Below are 20,654 nucleotides of genomic sequence, written 5' to 3'. Positions count from 1 at the left end.
CTCACCTTGCTGGGGCCTCGGATTTCAGCGAAACTTGGCACGGACGTATGGCCGGGGATTTGAGGCAACCGGAGAAAATAATCAGGCGATGGCAGCCGGGGCACACTGTTTTTGACAGATATTACGGGAGTGGCGCGACGGAGCTCGGCTACCGTGCGGCCATTTACCTCTGCAGTTGGCCTTAAGCAATTTGAACTGCAAGTAAATGTCAGTGTCTCTGTAAGTAACAAACATAGGTTCTCATCTTCTAATATTACCTTCAGCATATCTTAATACCTGTTCTTTTCCTTTTTGTCAATAGCACGTGTAGTTTCGTCTTATTAAAGCCTTCATGGCATCACTCATTTAAAATTTGTGTTCGAGGCATGTGAGCTTTAGATCACAATCTTTGCATACTCCTGCCATCTAGTGTTAGGTCCGGAAGTTTGCAAGTTGTTTTTGTTCAATGAAGTCTTTCCAGTCACGAGGTAGATGACTCCTTCTTTCGGTGATACTGCGCATGGGCATCGACTCTATTGTTAGATTGCTTTTTTCTGCCATCGGGTTTGGACGGGTATTGCTGCACTCTGTTTCAGAATCGATCCTTGGGTTCCCCTCGGGCCATACTCTCTCTACTTCGACGGTATTGTTTTCCAACGCGTTTTCTCTTTCCGCAGTTTGACTCGAACTTTAAAAACTTTGACATTTCGACCAGAAAATCTGCAGGCGGCCCTCTGGCCCATCCGCGTCCGTTTGGCTCCTCGTCGATGGAACAGACTCCATTTAAATTCTGTTCCCTTTGCCAAGCGAAATATCTGGGTACGGACTCTTATCCGGTATGTAATATGGGCTTGTTCCCCGAGTACAAAGTGCAAGACTGTGACACGTGCCACTCCTTCAGGTCAAAGAAAACTCTCCGTGATCAACTTCGAGAGATGCAGCGGTTGGATGTCACACTGGACCTCTTCGCCGAACAAGAAGAGATATCAGCGGCAGAGGATGAGATGGCTTCAGGTGCATCTGATTCCGGATCAGACTTACAGATCGACCTAGATGATGCGCCGTAGGGACATGGGGACGTGTGTACCGAAGACACATTCTCACTCCCTCCTACCGTCCCTAAGAAATCTTAGGCTTCGGGATCACCTCCACCTCAAGGCCAAGGTCGGCACCGAGAAGAGGTTTCCAACTTTCCGCCTCATGGCTCTGCGCCAAAACTCTCTGAAAAGCCTTATGGCTCAGGACCGATTTGGCCAAAGCCCACTTCCGAGGCGAACTAGTCAAGCTCCAAATCCAAGATGGGTTCCTAACCGTAACCTTCGGAACCGAAACCTTCGACACTGAAAGTTAAGAAATATCCCTCGGTGTCAAACCCCCTGCCCCGAAAGGACATTCCGGCTCCACTCCAAAAGCTTCGGTGTCGAAAAGGAAAGACTTACCAACAACACAACCGGATCCAAACATGGACGCTGTACCTCCTAAACTCTATAACTCGATCCATTACAAATTACACCAAGCCAGTCTCCTCTACCTCCTTTTCACACAGGTGACACTGACGATGTACAATTACCGGATCCTTGGACAGACTACACATCTGATCCTTTACAGGGCACAGACCCAGATCTTTATCCTACCAGGCCATTCACCTGATGACCAACAGCCTATTGCTAGAGCAGGGGAATACCATGGGGTGAAGCTACATAAAGAGTATTTAGAGGAAGACTTCCTCTTTGACACTCTTGGATCCCATTAGTCTAGTCGGACACTGCCTATGCTCAAGGGTATGTTAAGGCACACAGACGATATTTTTAAAGACCCTGTGCGTGTCAGAATCCTTACTCCTAGAGTAGATAAAAATAATAGATGTTCCCCCACAGATCCTATATTTATTAAGGGTAAAATACTTTTGATTCTTTTGTGGTATCAAATGCTAGAAAAAGGGCTAACTCTCAAGCCTCTGGGGGTGCCCCTCCCCCAGATAAAGAATCAAAGCTTATTGATGCTTCCGGTAAACAGGGTGCTGCGCAAGCAGCTAAACAATGGCGTATCGCTAATACGCAGGGCTTACTAGCAAGATACAATAGAGCCCACTGGGACGAAATAGAACAATTACTTCAGTTTCTCCCAGAGGAGCATAGGGCAAAAGCTCAGGATTTAGTCCAGGAACTAATTTCTAATGTTTCTATCAGATGCGCTCTAGATGCAGCTGAGATCCCAGCTAGAAAAGCAAATACTAGCATCTTATTACGAAGGGACACATGGTTGCGCATATCATGGTTCATACCTGAAGTCCAAACAATCCATCCTGGCTATACTCTTTGGCCCTGAAATCGATCTAGCGCTATAAAGGACACCAATGTAGCAAATTCAATGGGAGCGCTTCAATCTCCCTCCAAAAGAGGTTCCTTTCGGCACTCCTTTTTATAGGGGAGGGTCTAAGTCCATGGGCACTGACCAGAACACTTCCTCCTACAAAGGCAATTCTCAATCCTCTTTTACAAGAGTATTTTTCTGAGGAGGTTACAGACGAAACAGTCCCAGGGGTAGAGGCAAAAACTACACAACTCACACTTCCCCTTCCTCAAGCACACAGTGACTTCTGAACACCTTCCTCCGACTATTCCACACCTGCCGGAGGAAGACTTCAAGACTTTCTCCCCATTTGGAAATCAAAAACAACAGACAAATGGGTGCTTGTAATTATCCAACATGGTTATTACCTGGAGCTTATCAACAATCCTCCAAACATTCCTACTCGATCTCACAAAATATCACCAGACCACCAGAACTTGCTTCAACAAGTAGTGCAATCTTGATTACTCAAAGGTGCTATAGAACCATTCTCACTGCAGTACCAATGGTTAGGGGTTTATTCCCTTTACTTTCTCATTCCTTGAGACCTATTCTAGATCTCAGAGAGTTAAACAAATACATATTGTCAGATAACTTTCTCATGGTAACTCTTCAACAAGTACTTCCTGTCTTGCAGCTGGGTGACTTTATGTCTACTCTAGATCTAAAGATCGCCTACTTTCATATTTCAATTCATCCTGCTCATCGCAAATACCTGCGGTTTGTGATAGCAGGTAAACATTACCATTTCAAGGTACTTCCATTTGGCGTCACCACAGCCCCCAGAGTGTTCACCAAACATCTTGCAGTAGTAGCTGCTCATCTCGGAAGACAATGTATACATGTCTTCCCTTACCTGGACGACTGGCTTGTCAAAGCGAACACTTACCAGAACTGTATTCTACACACTCAGACAACAGTGCACCTACTTCACCAGTTAGGGTTTACAATAAATGCGCAAAAGTCTCACCTGTGCCGAACACAAGTGCAATCTTATTTGGGAGATTCCTTCAACACTCTTAAAGCTCTAGCCACTCCCAATGTAGCCAGAATTCACAATATTCAGGTCATACTTTTACAATTTCAACCCAACCAATCATTACCAGCGAGAGTCTTCATGCAATTGCTGGGAATTATGGCATCTTGCATTGCAATCATACCTCATGCAAGACTTCACATGCGTTCTCTGCAAGAATGTCTAGCGAGTCTGTGGAATAAGTAAGTGACAGGTCTATTAACCGATCTAGTGTTGGTAGACAGCCGCACTTATCGCTCTGTGCAGCGGTGGAACCCTCAAAACTTAGAAAAAGCGTGGCCTTTCATAGACCCGATTCCACAGACTACTGACAACAGACGCATCCTTAACAGGTTGGAGTGCCCATCTTCAACATTACACAGTACAGGGACTGTGGTCAGACAATCGCAAACGTCTCAACATCAACTACCTGGAACTTCTAGCAGTGTTCCTAGCACTCAAAGCTTTTCTCACTCAACTTATAGGCAAGACTGTCTTAGTTTGCACAGAAAACATGATAGCAATGTACTACCTACAGAAACAGGGAGGACTCACTCTCTCCAACTGTTGCGCCTTGCACAAAGCATTTGGAATTGGGCAATTCACCACAAAATCTATCTCCTAGCAGAACACCTTCCAAGAGTAGACAATCAGATGGCAGACCTGCTCAGCACACACAGGCAGCAGGTACACAAGTGGGAACTTCAACCCCCAGTTCTTCTTCCCTTCGTTCAAAAATGGGGTTTGCCACAGTAGACAATGCAAAATGCCCAAGCTTCGCATCCAGGTTCCCACACCCAGCATCCAAGGGCAATGCTCTATGAATGAATTAGTCAGGGATATTTGCTTATGCTTTTCCGAATCTCCCACTAATTCCATTAATGGTTCGGAAGCTCAGATAAATGTCCCTCACACTGATCTTAGTAGTCCCAACATGGGCTTGACAACCTTAGTACACCACCCTGTTAGAACTCTCTGTGGTTCAACATTAGAAGCTACATCTCACACCGTGTCACCTCACTCAGAGCCATGGAGAAATCAGACATCCAAATCCCAGAGAACTCAACCTAGCGATTTGGCTCCTGAAGTCATAGAGTTTGGTTATTTACACCTGCCACCAGACTGTATGAATATTCTCAAAGAGGCTAGAAGACCTATTACTAGAGCATGTTATGCAGCAAAATGGAAACGGTTTGTTGTCTATTGTAACAACAACACAACAACACTGTCAATCCACTTGATGCTTCTGTACAGAACATCATTTGTTATCTGTTGCATTTACAGCAATGTGGCCTAGCTTATACATCCATTTGTTTACATCTAGCGGCGGTAGCTGCATACTTGCAAAATAGACAACATTTATCTCTATTCAGAGTACCAGTGATTAAAGCCTTCATTGAAGGTTTTAAAAAAGTGATACCACCAAGAATTACCTCTGCCCCAGAGTGGAACTTAAATATAGTCCTTACAAGTCTAATGGTTCCATCTTTTTAACCAATGCACAAATGTCACTTACAATTCCTATCATGGGAAGTTGCTTTCCTCATAGAAATAACTTCACTAAGGATAGTTGGTGAACTTCAGGCATTAACTATATAGGAGCCTTTACTTCAACTTCATAAAGATAGAGTGGTTCTTCGCACCAATGCAAACTTTCTCCCTTATGTAGTTTCTGCTTTTCATATCAATCAATCAGTATAGTTAGCTGTGTTCTTTCCCCAACCTGATTCTGTAGCAGAACGAGCCCTTCACACACTTGATGTTAGACGTGCTATACTTTACTACATAGAAAGAACCTAAGAATTTAGGAAAACTAAGCAACTATTGTTACTTTTTCCCTACCTCACAAGGGCAATCCTATATCTAAGTCAGGTAGTGCAAGATGGATTATAAAATGTATTCAAACATGTTATGTTAAAGCAAAGGGAACTTTGTTAGTACCCCCTAGAGCGCATTCTACTCGCAAAATAGGTGCTACTATGGCCTTCTTGGGAAATATTCCCTTAGCTGATATTAGTAAGGCAGCAACATGGTCTACACTGCACACATTCACCAAAAACTATTGTGTAGCTGTGATAGCAAGACAACAGGCAAATGTAGGCCAAGCATTACGTAAAAACTCTATTTCAAACAACTGCTACAGGTTAGCCACCTCTTTGGGAGTTTACTGCTATATAGTCTATGCAAAGCATGTGACCTACAGTTCACATGCCTCGAACGGATGATGTTACTTACCCAGTAAGCATCTGTTCTTGGCATGTAGAGCTGTAGGTTCACAGGCACCCACTCACCTCACCGGTCTCCTGTAGTAGTTGTAGTTCTTAATTCACATTCATACGCATGGACATCTCTATTTTACACATACTAACTCCATTCTCACCCTCTGCGGGAAAAAATCTAACAATGGAGTCAATGTCCAAGCGCACTATCACCGAAAGTAGGAGTCACCTACCTCATGACTCGAAAGCCTTCTTCAAACATAAACAACTTGCAAACATCCGGCAAGAGAGGCAGGAGTATGCAAAGCATGTGAATGTACAGCATTACATGCTAAGAACCAATGCTTATTGGGTAAGTAACACTATCCTTACTACCAAAATGTTTTTTATAGAGGGGAGCTGTGTTCTTCAGCAGGCAATGGGTTGTTAAGTAATTCAGTATCCAACACCAACATTTTGCATTGGCAGGAGAGATTTGCATTCAGTCTGATGCATGTGTGGTCTGAAATACATATAGGCTTGATTTGTGCAATCTCAAGATCGTGTAGAAGATCTTGATTTCATCAGCATGTAGTTTAAACTTGAGTACGACTGGTGGGGAAACGACTAAACTCTTGATCAATGGGATGTAACATCTTCAAAGAGCCTTTAACACCATTAAATCACACATCAGTCATACATTGTTTATGGTGTCTGGGTAGGGAGGATCTGCACTTACTCCATCTATTGAAAATAAGCTCTAGTACCAACATAAAGTTTCCTCCCACCACAATTGAATGGGGTGTGGGCAACATTTTCTTTTGTATCATTTGTCTAGAGTTCTGGAAAGTCATCATTAGAATCACATACATATATTAAAGAATGGAATCTCTACTATTCCATCACTGAGAGGACCAAACTCACATTTCCTCTGAATTGCTTAACTATCAAATAGTTTAAGTACACTTTTCAGTAATCCTGATTACAACCCCATTCGTTTTATTTACAGCTTCAGAATAAGTATTTTCCTCTGCTTAATGCTTCACCTCCATGATCACCTATCATGTAATCTTTGCCTCTTTGAACAAAATTACATTCCCTTTTCAATTTTTGTCCACATTCCAGTATCAGTCTGACAGTCTTCAATAGGTTAATAACTATGTACTTTTCATTAGTCGATACCCAAATATGCAAATGTACAAACAAAACATTGTGGTGTGTCGAATCTTACAAGCAGTTAGACATCATGTTTTCTTTGTTCACTGCTGTTTTCCAGAACGGTGTTCTTACATTTCTTGGGTCACTGAAGATACAAGATTTTCCTTTTACATGTAATTCTCAGTAGTTTGACCCAGTAAATCAGAATTTGGCTTCTATTCTCCATTTGATACCTGAGGTTCTAAAACACTATCCTGCATAGTGTGATCTCTTTGGTGTAGTCCTACGTGAACAGTATATTGGCATATTCTTTTAAGCTATTTAATATTACTACATGGACTAGGGTTGATGTTGGGTTTGGGAGTGCAGGTCTTTAGAATCTCTCAAGTACCAGTGTCTCTTGTAAAACTGCTATGAATTTATCTCCCCATAATGGATAGTTCAGGAGGTTCCCTCTGCCTCATTTTGGGTGTACCCTAAGATATTTTGAAACTACAACTGGACCACTGAATGTTGTCCTGTATAACATAATATCTAAGAACTCCCTTTATGTTTGAATCCACTGAAGTGGCATTGACCTACTTGGGTGGAGTGGGGGAAGGGGGGCTGCCGATGGTGAAGCATGCCCAGAGAAAATTTGGGTGAGGCAACCCCTCAAATTTCGTGTTTAATTCTTATGTAGCAAACCTTCGGGAACCTGCAGGTGATTTTCAGCATTGGTTATTGAATTCTACTCAGTATTTGTGCCTGAGATGTATATATTAATAGTGCCTACAATTAAAAATTTCATTATGATCCAAATGTGGACATATGCTGCGATTATGACGTGAAGTGATCTTCTGAAAAAGGTCACTATGAACGTAAATATGTTAACTACATGATTAGCCACAAGATTCTAGAATTTTCTGTGAAACTTAAGCTAATATTTTATCACTAATTTACCTTTTCATCAACCAGTTGTAGGTCTCACCTACAAACAGCTATTAACCTACTGGTGTTGGAAGTCTATTGTGTACTCAATATGTATTGATGGCTTTTGTCAACCAGTTGCTTACTATTCGTTGACTTAATTGTTGATATAATTTGCTTGCTTTTTATTTGATGGCTATGCTTCATCTTCTCGTCCTTCTTGGAACTAGCTTATTTACCATCTTATTGAGTAGGGGCAGATGTATAAGTGCTATTTTGCGAGTCACTGACTCACAAAATAGCATTTGCGACTCTCGCTATTCGGAAGGGGCGTCCCTTCCTAATAGCAAGTCAACATACTATGTACTAATGTTTTTAACCGCAAAACACTCGCAGTTTACTTGAAGTAGGTAGTAATCCATACGCAAAGGGGAAGTGCTCCCCAGCGGACTCCTTCCCCTTTGTGAGTATGTGGGAAAATATTTTTTAAGAGCAGGTAGTGGTCCCAGAGACTACTGCCTGCCCTTAAGGAAAACGGGATGTATTTAAAAAGAAAAATCTGCTTTATTAAAAAAGCAGTCACATACATGGTGGTCACCATCCCTCTGAGTGGTAGTTATTCCTAAAGGGGTCGCAAATTGTGCCTGCCTCATTAATATTAATGAGGCATGCAATTTGCATCCCCATTAGGAATCGCAAACGGTGTCTGAGACACTGCTGTGCATTCCAATTAGCGAGTCACAAATTGTGAGTCGCAAATGCGTCACAATTCGCCACTTGCTAATTGGCGGGTCGTACATCTGGTCCCTGATGACTTGTCTCCTTGCACTGCTTATATTCAGGGAACTACTTTTTTCTTTTAACACTACATGAATGCACAAGTTTTTGTTCTCTCACTCGTGTGCTTCTCCCTCCCCCCTCAGGTATTCCCCACCACTTCGCTCTTTGTTTCTTCCCACTTCCCCAGCGCATCCATTGCCCCTCCTTGTCCAGCTCTATTTTTTTATTTATCAAATCTCCCTCCATCTTCTCCTTCTGCATTGATTACCTCTACCCTCCCCTGCATTGAGTACAATGTCTCCCCATCGTGTTATTTAAAGAAAAAAAAATCTATTTTGTTGAGTCCAGAAACTGTAATTTGCTAATGCAACAGTCTGTTCTCTTAAATGCACTTTCAGGCAATTTACCATACCAAAATTGCCATCCACCATATTCGAACGTCAAATTATAAGTGTATGCATGGTCAGGGGAGTTGCTGATGTTGTTCCACTCGGGCAAAGACGCTTTGCTTTCTTTTTCACAGGACGCTACAGCATCACCAAAAGCCATTAGCAGAGCCAAAAATTCAGGAAAGCCATTGAAAGGGAAACCAATTGTATCTGCATATACTTCGTCCTACAGTTACTGCATTTTTCTAGCTTTGAATTATGCATGTCTTATTGCAATATTATGGGTAGCTTTAGCAAATTAACCCTTTGCATGCGTCGGAGCCGTCCGATCAGCGCACATGTGGTATTTTGCCGCACCATGGCGAAATGCCGTACGCGCCCAAGGGGTTAAAGTCAAGCAAGGATACAAATGTATAGTTGTTTGTAAACCTTATACATTAATATGGCTTTAAGTCAATTGAATTTACACAGAAACTAGGGCTATGAAATTTCTGTTTCTGTCGGGCTTAAAAGAAAAAATCTAATTATAAAACAATTGTGAGGGAGTAAGTTTGTGAGTATTTACAGAATAGCTTGATAGTTAATATTGTGATGCGAGTATATAATACCACTATAGTCGAGGATAGTTTCTGTGGTCCTTTCTTTAAGGGGGCCTTGCTTTAACGCTGGTGGTGTCCGGTGCAACAGTCTTTGTTGGCAACCCCAATGACCTCCTTCTCCACAGGATCCATCGCTACCACCCTCCATTGGTGCCCCTCATCTTTACATAACCACCCCTCACTTTTTTTTTATTTAATTTAATTCAAAGCGCTACTCATGCCAGTGCAATGTGTCAGAGCACTTTACATCACACACAGATACACCGAAAATAGTTTAAATCAACATATAGGATATGCTACCTAAGGCAGTAAGGGCTTCAAGGTGTCACATGACATCCATACATTTAGGCATTATATGTTAAGAGAGCTTAGTCTGGTGGAACTCCAACTCTGATTTAAAACATAATTCAGAGGTTGTCTATACTAATACGACTCCTAGGACTCAGAGGATCCATTTTTAGCAATCTTAGAATAACGAGTGATTAAGAAAAAAGGTTCTAGACCTACTCCATTGCATTTTGCATGCAGCGCCTCGATGTCGATCCATATCTCACCGTGCTGTGTTTTAAGGAATGTAACTTATGAACTGTAAACAGCAAAAGGGTCTCTATGACAAAAGTAGTAACTTACTGAGCTAAGCACATAACATACAAATCTTTAATCACCATGTTACACCTTGTGCTTGGTAGCAGGTACATTAAACCTCTATGCTACTTTGAGTCAAAACTGTGACTATATAAAACACAGATCTCTCCAGCTAGTGTATTAACCACCAGATTTAACCATCCTCACAAGATAGGTGACTCCTCCTTACGATGATACTGCGCATGGGCATCGACTCCATCCCCAGATAGTTTTTTTTCCACCATTGGATGTAATTTCCTGCGCTCCGGGTCGTCTTTGAACCACCTTTGACGTGCAATCCTTCACCGCTCAACGGTATTGTTCTCGATCGCGTTTCCCTTTTGACGCGCATCCTCCAACTTCAAAAATCTTCGACCAAAACCTTCGACGCGGGCCGTTGGGCCTAGCTGCGCCGACTACGACGACCGTCGATGGAACGGACTCCATTTAAAAAAATGCACCATGTGTGGTGCTAAATTCCCACACGCAGACTTACACGAAGTTTGCAACCTCTGCCTCATGGAGGACCTGGCTTGGCAGTTCGGGCTGGACTGTTCCTACGAGGCACAGGGTAAAGACTGATTCGTATATGGCCAGGTCTAAATTCGGGTGGCATGGTGAGCAAAAGAATGATGGATTTAACCCCGATCTCTTGATTGGGGGTGAATGTTTTGATTTGTTCTGCATTCCATCCATCAATTGTGTGTCTTTTGTAACCGCTGCTCTACCCCGAGCACGAGGCCTGTACTTCGTTCCGGTCGAAGAAAACCATCTGTGATCGTCTGGCTGGACGACACGAAATGTCCTGCAGCCGCAGCTCGATTCCGGACATCTTCGAAGCGGGTTCCACAGTCCATTCAGAAATTCAACCTGCAGAAGAGGATATCGCCTTCTCCGAAGCCGAAGACTCTGAGGAAGACGAGCAGACTGTCACCATGGCTCAGCAGACAGTAAGTACTACTACCCTGCCCATCACCAAACCCAAACCTAAGGCTCCGGTAACACCTTATAATAATATTAATAATAATCCACATTTGTATAGCGCACAATCACCCGTTAGGGTCTCTAGGCGCTGGGGGCCGTCGGGAAGATTAAGCAAGCTATTGCCCAGAGTCGCATGGTGCTGGGCTAACCTGCCGCCGGAGCCGGGGATCGAACCCTGATCCCCAGATTCCAGCGTCAGTCACCCTGGCCGCGGCGCCACACCTCTCCCTCGGGCTCAGGTCAACACCGTGTTCATACTTCAGACGCCCGGCCCTCGGGCCCGGCTATGAAACCGAAACAAAAGCCTTCTTACTCGGGCTCGAGTCGGCCCGACTCTGGCACCGAACATACACCTTCCGCATCGAAACCTAAAACCAAGCTGGTGCCCCACATTTCATTGCTGGCACCAAAAACACCTTTGACACCGAAAACCATGATTCCAAAGCCACCAGAAGCAAAAGCTTCGAAGCAGGACAAACCGAAAGCTTCGGAGCCGAAGCAGGACAAACTGAAAGCTTCGGAGCCGAAGCAGGACAAATCGAAAGCTTCAGAGCCGAAGAAAATTTTGGATCCGAAAACTCCCTCTCCAAAGATTTCGGAGCAGAAAACACCTACCAAACCGTCACAGCGTAAGCCCGTTAAAGAACACTCTACAGCCAAGCTGCCGGTGCCGAAACAAGACACACCACTCAAAGAACTTCCTCTGCTACCTTCTTCAGATCCAAAGCAGAAAACACTGCATATTGACCCAGAAACTGGCAAACATCTCACCAAACCTCCTAAAAAATGGAATCTAGACCTTCCAAGGGATCCTCCCTTACCTCTCAAACGCTAGGACATGGGTACTCGCCCTTCTCCCCCTTATATACCTCCCTCTCCTCCTCCTGATCCACACTCGCCATCACCTACACACTCACCTGTGCCACAAGATAGTGATGATGGTGGAGTTGGGGATGGGGACACACTAGGGGATTATGATGACCATAACCTACCACAGGACCCTATAATGAAGATCCAGATCACCACAATGACCCTGATCTGTATTCCTCCAGGCCATCACCACCTGATGATAACATTGGGTTTGCACAACTTATCAATAGGGCAGCTCACTACGATGGGGTGGAACTATACACTGATCCCCTAGAAAAGGACTGCTTAGTAGAAACATTTTCACCCTCACAGAAATCCAACCACACCCTTCCTATGTTAAAAGGCATGTTAAAACACGCCACAGAAGTATTCAAAGACCCTGTTAGAGCCTGAATACTTACACCAAGGGTGGACAAAAATATAAAGCAGCTCCTACAAACCCAGTGTACATCAAAGGCCAGATACCTTTATGCCAGATACCTTTAGATTCTCTTGTTGTGCCTAATGCACGCGAGAGGGCTAATTCCCAGGCTACAGGCAACGCCCCTTCTCTTGACAAAGTCAAAACTTATAGATGCTTCAGGGAAAAGAATTGCGTCACAGTATGCTAACCATTGGCGCATCGCCAATGCCCAAGCTCTCCTAGCGCGCTAAGACAGAGCACACTATGACAAGCTGGAAAAACTGATGCAGTTTTTACCAGACAAACACAAAAAACACAGCCAATCAACTCATTCAAGAGGGCAAACTGATAACTGACACTTCCATAAAATGCGCCCTAGATGTGGGTGATACAGCATCCTGTGCTATTAACACCAGCAAATTACGGCATAAACATGTTTGGCTTCGAATCTCCGGATTCCAGCAAGAAGTTCAAACCACCTTTCGCAATCAGCCCTTTGATCAAGAGCATCTTTTAGGACCTACAGTCGATACTTCATTGGAAAAAATGAAGAAAGATACAGACTGCGAAGTCCACGGGGGCTTTGCAACTCCCTTCTAACAGGGGTTCCTTTCGCCACTCCTTTTGCAGGGGTAGCTCCACAATAATATCATCAGAAAATCCCTCCTCATCTTACAAAAGCCCCAATCAATATACCTCGCCCAAAGGATATTTTCGGGGAGGATACAGAGGAAACAATATTAGGGGAAGAGCCAGAGGTAATAACACCCGCAATTGCCCTTCCACCAAGCAGTGACTTCCCTTCATGACCCCGACCATTCCACTCCTGTCGGGAGAAGTCTCTCTCAGTTCCTATCTCTGGAACTCCATCACCATAAACAAGGTGGGTAAGACAAATTATCCAGTATGGTTATATCCTGGAACTCACCTCCACTCCCCCAAATATCCCTCCCAAGCATTGTCCAATGTCATCAGAACTTTTGACCCTCCTAAAACAAGAGGTTCTTGCCCTGTTACAAAAAACATGCAATAGAACCAGTCCCCTTGCCTTATCAGGACACAGGGGTTTGCTCCCTATATTTCCTGATTCCAAAAAAGGATTGCTTCCTCAGGCCAATACTGGACCTCAGAACACTAAATCGATATATTCAGTCAGATCACTTCCACATGGTCACCCTCCAACAGTGCTCCCATTGCTTGAACAAGGCGACTTTCTTTCCACTTTGGATTTAAAGGAAGCCTACTTCCATATTACCATTTATCGAGCTCACAGCAAATATCTCCGGTTCCTGCTGGACGGTCAACACTACCAGTTCAAAGTCCTCCCGTTCGGGGTGACCACAGCACCCAGAGTCTTCTTCAAGTGCCTCGCAGTAGTTGCAGATCACTTAAGAAGACAACACATTCACGTGTTCCCATACCTGGACGGCTGGCTCATAAAAGCCAAGCCACACAGCAGCTGCGTTCACCCACCCCCAAAACAATTCAGTTGCTTCACAACTTGGGATTCACTGTAAACTTCACCAAGTCCCACCTCCAACCATCCAACACACAAATGTATCTAGGAGATAGACACTTCCAAAGCTCTAGCATACCCCAACCCAGTCAGAATACGCGACATACAGGCTCTAATATCACAATTTCAGCCTCAACACTCATTACGAGTGTTCATGCAATTAATCAGGTTGATGGCTTCCTGCATTCTAATCGTCCCTTAACCAAGACTCCACATGAGTCCTCTACAAGAATGCTTAGCACACCAGTGGAACCAGTCTCAAAGTCAGCTAACATATATGGTGTTGGTGGACAGCCGCACATATAGCTCTCTGCACTGGTGGAACACACAAAACCTTTCCAAGGGGCGGCCGTTCACGACCCGGTTCCACAGATAGTGCTAACAACAGATGCATCGCTCACTGGCTGGTTAGCTCATCTCCAAAACCTTACCATTCAAGCATATGGACTACAAAACAAAAATAATTCCACTTTAACCACCTGAAATTACTGACAATATTTCTGGCATTAAAATCCTTTCATCTCCGTTTAGTAGGCAAAGCTGTCTTAGTTCGTACGTACAACGTGACAGCAATGTCCTACATACAAAAGCAGGGAGGAACACACTCCCTACAACTTTCACAATTAGCTCAACGCATTTGGAAATAAGCCATCCCACAAAACCTATATCTCTTGGCAGAACACCTCCCAGGAGTACACAATCACATTGCGGATCTGCTCAGTCGTCAACAACAGATCCATGAATGGGAACTTCATCCTCAAGTTCTTCTTCCATTCTTTCAAATTTGGGGCTACACAATAATAGACCTGTTTGCCACACACCAAAACGCAAAATGCCCAACCTTTGCGTCCAGAATCCACACACATTGTCCAAAGGCAATGCGATATGGATGAACTGGTCCGGGAAATTTGCTTACGCTTTTCCGCCTCTCCCACTCATTCCATGAATGGTCCAGAAGCTCAAACAGCATTCCCTCATGCTAATCCTGGTTGCTCCCACATGGGCCCGACAACACTGGTTCACAACACTATTGGAAATGTCAGTAGTTCCTCATCAAAAACTACACCTCTCTCCAAAACTTCTCACTCAGAACCATGGAGAGATAAGGCATCCAGATCCCAATCAACTCAACCTGGCGATCTGGCACCTGAAGTGTTATAGTTTGGCTACCTTAATCTCCCGCCAGAGTGCATGAACATCATTCAAGAGGCTAGATGTCCTACTACCAGGGCATGCTATGCAACAAAGTGGAAACGATTTGTAATTTACTGTACAACCAATAAAATTAGTCCATTAGACGCTTCCACTCAAAACTTTATCTGCTATCTATTAAACCTACAACGTTGTAATCTAGCATACACATCTATAAGACTACATCTAGTTTCATTAGCAGCTTATCTACAAAACAAACAACACTTGTCTTTGTTTGAGTGCCTGCTATTAAAGCTTTTATGGGATGTCTTAAAAGAATAATTCCCCCTAGAGTTCTGCCCTCTCCCATGTTGAATCTTAATATCGTCCTTACAAGGCTCATCGGCCCACCATTTGAACCTCTGCACAAATGTGAACTACAATTCCTCACTTGGAACGTAGCCTTCCTTATAGCCATCACGTTTCTTAGAAGAGTGAATGAGCTCCAGGCACTAACCATACAAGAACCATTTTTGCAAATACATCATAACAAAGTAGTTCTCAGACCTAATCCAACATTTATACCTAAAGTTGTATCTGCCTTTCATCTTAACCTATCTATTGAGTTACCAGTTTTTTCCCTCAATCAGACACAGTGGCAGAAAGAGCTCTTCACACGCTAGACGTCAAAAGAGCACTACTCTATTACATTGAACGAACTAAGTCCTTTAGAAAGACTAAACAACTTTTTAGTTGCTTTTTCTCCACCTCATTAAGGCAATCCCATTTCAAAAGCAGGCATTGCACGGTGGATTATTAAGTGCATCCAAATATGCTACCTTAAAGCCAAACGTACATTAACAATTCCCCCTAGAGCTCACTCTACCCACAAACTAGGGGCTTCTATGGCATTCTTACGGAACATCCCCTTAGATGACATCTGCAAAGCTGCAACTTGGTCTACACTGCACACATTTACAAAACACTATTGTGTAGATGTGCACGCAAAACAACAAGCTAGTGTGTCTATCTTAAGAACACTCTTTCAAACCACTGCTATGGATACAGGTGAGCCACCGCCACAAACAAAACTGCTGTATAGTCTATGCATAGTATATGATCTACAGCTCATATGCCTCATAGGGAAAATGCTACTTACCAGTATGCATCTGTTCTTGGCATGTAGAACTGTAGATTGATATACGCCCACCCGCCTTCCCTGGTACCTTTATCTGTTGCAGTGTTTTATCTTACTTAAATACATCTCACATGGACATCTCTTTCTATTTCTTACTAACTCCATCATCACCCTTTATGGCAAAAACAATCTGGGGATAGAGTCGATTCTCATGCGCACTATCATCGTAAGGAAGAGTCACCTATCTCGTGACTACAACAAAACAAAAACAAACTGCAAACATCCGAGCCCAACACCAGATGGCGATCTATGCATAGCATATGAATCTATAGCTCTACATGCCAAGAACAGATACATACTGGTAAGTAGCATTTTCCTTTCTTTTTATGCACTGTGACATGTCATGATGGTGTGCCCCTTGACTTGCAGTAGCGCAGTTTACAAGCTGTGCAGTCTTCAATCATATTCTGAAGCTCTGAACTCAAACCTAATTAGACGAGATTTAAGTTTCCTGTTACATTGGGAAATAATTTATGACATTTCATAGATTTTAGATTTTGCTCGGGTGATGTGATTCTTTGCTCACTATCTATATTACCTAAATTTGGAAAAGTATATATATATAATTTTTTTTTCAAAATGTTATTGATCATAAACAGCCTGCACAGGGAATTTAGAACATGAATGCACGAGTCCGTACTGTGACAACGAATCACACTTGCACTAAGCCTGCAAACCAGTATGTTAATGTATAAAATGTATTAATTGCGAGAAGGTGATTATAGTGAAAGAATACTTGTAAAATATATTTGTATCCACTGTTATGATCGTAAAATGTATACCGTGATTGAGTCAGTCTTCACTGTCGACACGGAGGTCTGTTACATGGTTCATTTAAAGAACGTTATGTGCATTCACATTACTCGTAATCAAGGAGCGAACGGTCTGAAACGCATAGAGTGACATTACCAAATAAATAATCACACATAAGGATTTTGTGTGGCCACAACGTGTTGTTTTTCATCGAATTGGGGAGACAACGATGGTTTGTATATATATAGATATATATATATATATATATATATATATATATCTCTATATATATAAAAACCAATACACCGTGGAAGGAAAAAAGTGCTCTTTTCTCGTAAGTGAATAAAACAGATTGATTAAAATAGATGCAAAAGGGGGAATGAATAAAATAAAATAATAAAAAGCTATTGCACGAGTTACCGGGGCTGTTAATCCCAATGTCCCCACGTCCTTTAGATGTTCACTCTTAAAGCATTTATTGATAGTTTATCATCATGCGTGAGCAAAAATGCACATGCAATTCCAGTGCGTGTGTGTGCTTTTCCTGCTAACCTGGGGCATCCAGAGGCTTTCCTCTAGACTTTCCTGCGTCTGTCAGTTTCTCATCTATCAACGCTAGGAATTTTACTAGCTTGCAGTTCATCTATGGGTCGTCTGGATTAAAACAGGCTATTACGGCTTGTCTCCACGTACGGATCCCACGCTGGTTAAATTGGTGTTTGAGCAAGCAAGATCTTTCCACTTTCAGGCTGGTGCATGTGCATATCAGGTGTACCATATCTTCAACTCCGTTGCCACACAGGCGGCAATATGAAGGCATGGTGGTAGATGTTGAATGGCTGGCAGTTTTCCTAATCGATGTTTCTGTAAATTCTCTCTGATGGTCCTGGGGTAGCCTACGCCGAAGTACGGCTGTCGGCTAATAGTTGTATAGCCGTTGATTGTCATCCGGCATTTTTTTTCAACACAACAGTAGTTTTGTCTTCTACTAGAGACATGCTCCTTATCGTCTTCTGCACTATTTATTACTTGTAATTAGACATGTTTTAAGTTATCTGTTACATCAGGAAATTATTTATGAAATTTCATAGATTTAATATTCTGTCTCGGATGATGTGATTCTTTGCTCACTGCTATATTACCTAAATTTTGAAAAGTATATTGATATTACAGTCTTGAGGCTGGACCTGGTGGCGTGAGAAAATATGGGCCGATCCCATCAGATGGAGTGCAGTTATGGGTACAGAATTATTAGTATGGAGGGCCATGATTACACCCAGGTGCCACTCTGGGGGACTTGCCGGTGGGCTAGGTAGGTGCGGTTGGCCTAATGTGAATGCCACAGACTGTGGGCCAGACATCAAAGGTAACAAGCAATGGCATAGCCAATAGGTCTCGCCTTTGGGACCTTATAAGTGTTTAACCATGCAACAGTTAATGTTGTTGCACCAAGGATATTGAGCTGCTTAACTAAATACTTATAAGGTCCCAAAAGCGAGACCTATTGGCTATGCCAATGCTTGTTTTATAAGCTTAGAGTTCATGTGCACGCGTGCAAAAATAATGTACGTTATCTTTCTTTTGCTCTCCTCTCCCACGATTGTTTAGCATTCATAAGGGCAAACAGCACCATAAAATGAAGATCTAGTGTACATTTAGCATAGAACACATACAAGTATTTATAAACAAGCTTTGGCAAAGCCAATAGGTACGGCTTTGATATCCAAGCTTTGTTTTTTTTCAGATTTTTTTTACTTGCAAACATATTCAATATCCAAATATATGTATAAAGGATTGTCCCAGCAGGTCAGAAACACCCGGGGGCGTACTGTAGTGCAGACCTTTTTAGGGGGCTATGCACATGTGAACAGGACTAATGACATCTCTCAAGCGCAAGTAAGCCAATGGCAGAAGTTGGCTGACTTACTGCACAAGACCTAAAATATACGCAGCTATCTTGTAATCAAATACATGGTTGTGCGTGGTACATGTAAGTTACCTGAGAGTACAGCTGGTAAACGACGATAAAGCTTGAATTGTACGCTTTCTTACGTAAAATGCCTCACTGTCTTAGTTTAGCAGCACATGTTCCTCTTGCAAAATGCGGCTTTGAAAATAATGCCTTGACGTCAGATCCCCAAATTAATGTTTGCCGCTCACCCACTAGTTGGCAGTATGTCACTGGTGAAGGGAACGAGGATGAAAAATCAAGTATGCGAGTGATCTAACATAACAAACGTTTCCAGAACTAACAGAAAGGAACTGTGAAGGGGAATAAAACAAACCCCTTGCTCAATAAAGTGAAAAAACGGGGCGGGGGACACTGAATTCCACTAGGTTACTTGAGCAAGAAAAAGGGTCCAAATTAGTGATAATACAAACACACTTTGACTCCTACTCTGAGAGTGGAGAAATAAATATGCAGTTTGTTAGGGGAAAAAAACAAGGAGCTGGGAAACAAGCATTGGCCGCACGGCCGCAAAAGTGAATGTAATCGCGATCAAGCACGGCGAGCGATGCGCTTAATGAGCATGACGAGGAAAGCCATATGGCGCCTCTGCTCGGAAGCGTGCGCCCGCGCGCGTAACTGAAAGCTCTAGGCCACAGAGGTAGCATTTTCTGAAGCCCTTACTAAAAGTTTCGCCAGAGCAGCGCATGCCCTGGCTCATGCGACACCTAAAAAGGCCTGAGTCTTGCAGATCGCATGGTGATATGAGGACAAAAAAAAGAGATTGGAGTCTTGAAATTAAGCCAGGTTTGTGTATAGCTATATCCTTATATTCTTTGTTTTTTGTTGCAGCTGTACTGCTTAGAAGTTTTAGCACTGATGCAAAGTCAGAGCCTGCCATACAGCCTTCTGTGGGTGATTCACCAGCTTTGACGATCCCGAATGTTTCACCTTCTGCTTCACTGACTTTGCCAGCATCGGTGTCTAGTCTCCCTTTGATGTCCACAGCTGCTGTGACTTTACCACCCGCTGGGCTTGACCATTCCTTGACTGTTTCACATCCTTCTGAAGTGCCTGCTTCGCTCAGCTCATCGTTTTTAGCAAACCATGAAGAGTGCATCCAGCAAACGCAGACGCCACAGCCCATCGCGCATGGGATTTCAGTGGCTGCTGGAACCAGTATCCCCACAGCACCCAGTACCGCTGAGCAGCTGCCATCCCGGGTCCAGACTTTGCCTCTTGGCACAAGCACAGTTCTTACAACGAATCCCACTATAACGATTACACCTTCTCCGAATACTACCATCTTACAGTCCAGCATAGTGGTTGGTGAAGAGAATCTACAATGGTTATTGAATGGCGCCACAGGGGCATCTCAGAATCCCGGACAAGCGGTTAGTACTTTATCTTGCTCTGCTTAACTATCATAGCTGTAAAGAAGTTCGAAAAACATTGTAACTATTAGCAGTAGTTATAATAAGTTAAAAAAATTGAGGTTTATTATGAAAGATGTAAAAAATATATATATATGGTATAGTAAATGTCAGCTAGAGATGAGCACTGTTTACTATGCGCAGATGTGTACTGCAGGCCGTTTAGCTTTAATTCTGATTTCTTCTCTCTCTGCATTTTTTGTGTTATGGAAAAGCTGTAATTTAACGCAGTCATTGGGTTTTAAATCAAAAAGCATGTGTTGTTCCAAAACAAACTGTTGGGTGTCCTTGTCCCCGACACCCTGCTAACTGGGTTGCCAGCTAAATAAATCGGGTGAAGTTTGAACCAAAACCCGGACACGTTAATGGTTGTTGGTTGCAAGACTCTAGAAGAATAAGCTTATACCAGTTAATG

The 20,654-nt window shown here is 43.1% G+C and overlaps 1 protein-coding gene across 1 annotated transcript in view; it reads left to right on the top strand.

Annotated features, from left to right (window-relative positions):
- Positions 1-20,654, top strand: part of MTF1 (metal regulatory transcription factor 1) — a 263,924-nt gene that overhangs the window by 212,592 nt on the left and 30,678 nt on the right. The window contains exon 8 of the mRNA XM_078681228.1: positions 19,659-20,200. Coding sequence (XP_078537354.1) covers positions 19,659-20,200 — 542 coding nt within the window. The remainder of the gene's footprint in view (positions 1-19,658; positions 20,201-20,654) is intronic.

The sequence above is a fragment of the Lissotriton helveticus genome, chromosome 3_1 (genome assembly GCF_964261635.1).
Source record: "Lissotriton helveticus chromosome 3_1, aLisHel1.1, whole genome shotgun sequence".
In the NCBI taxonomy this organism is placed as follows: Eukaryota; Metazoa; Chordata; class Amphibia; order Caudata; family Salamandridae; genus Lissotriton; species Lissotriton helveticus.
The sequence above is the reverse complement of the archived record's forward strand: the minus strand, read 5'-3'. Positions and strand labels throughout refer to the sequence as shown.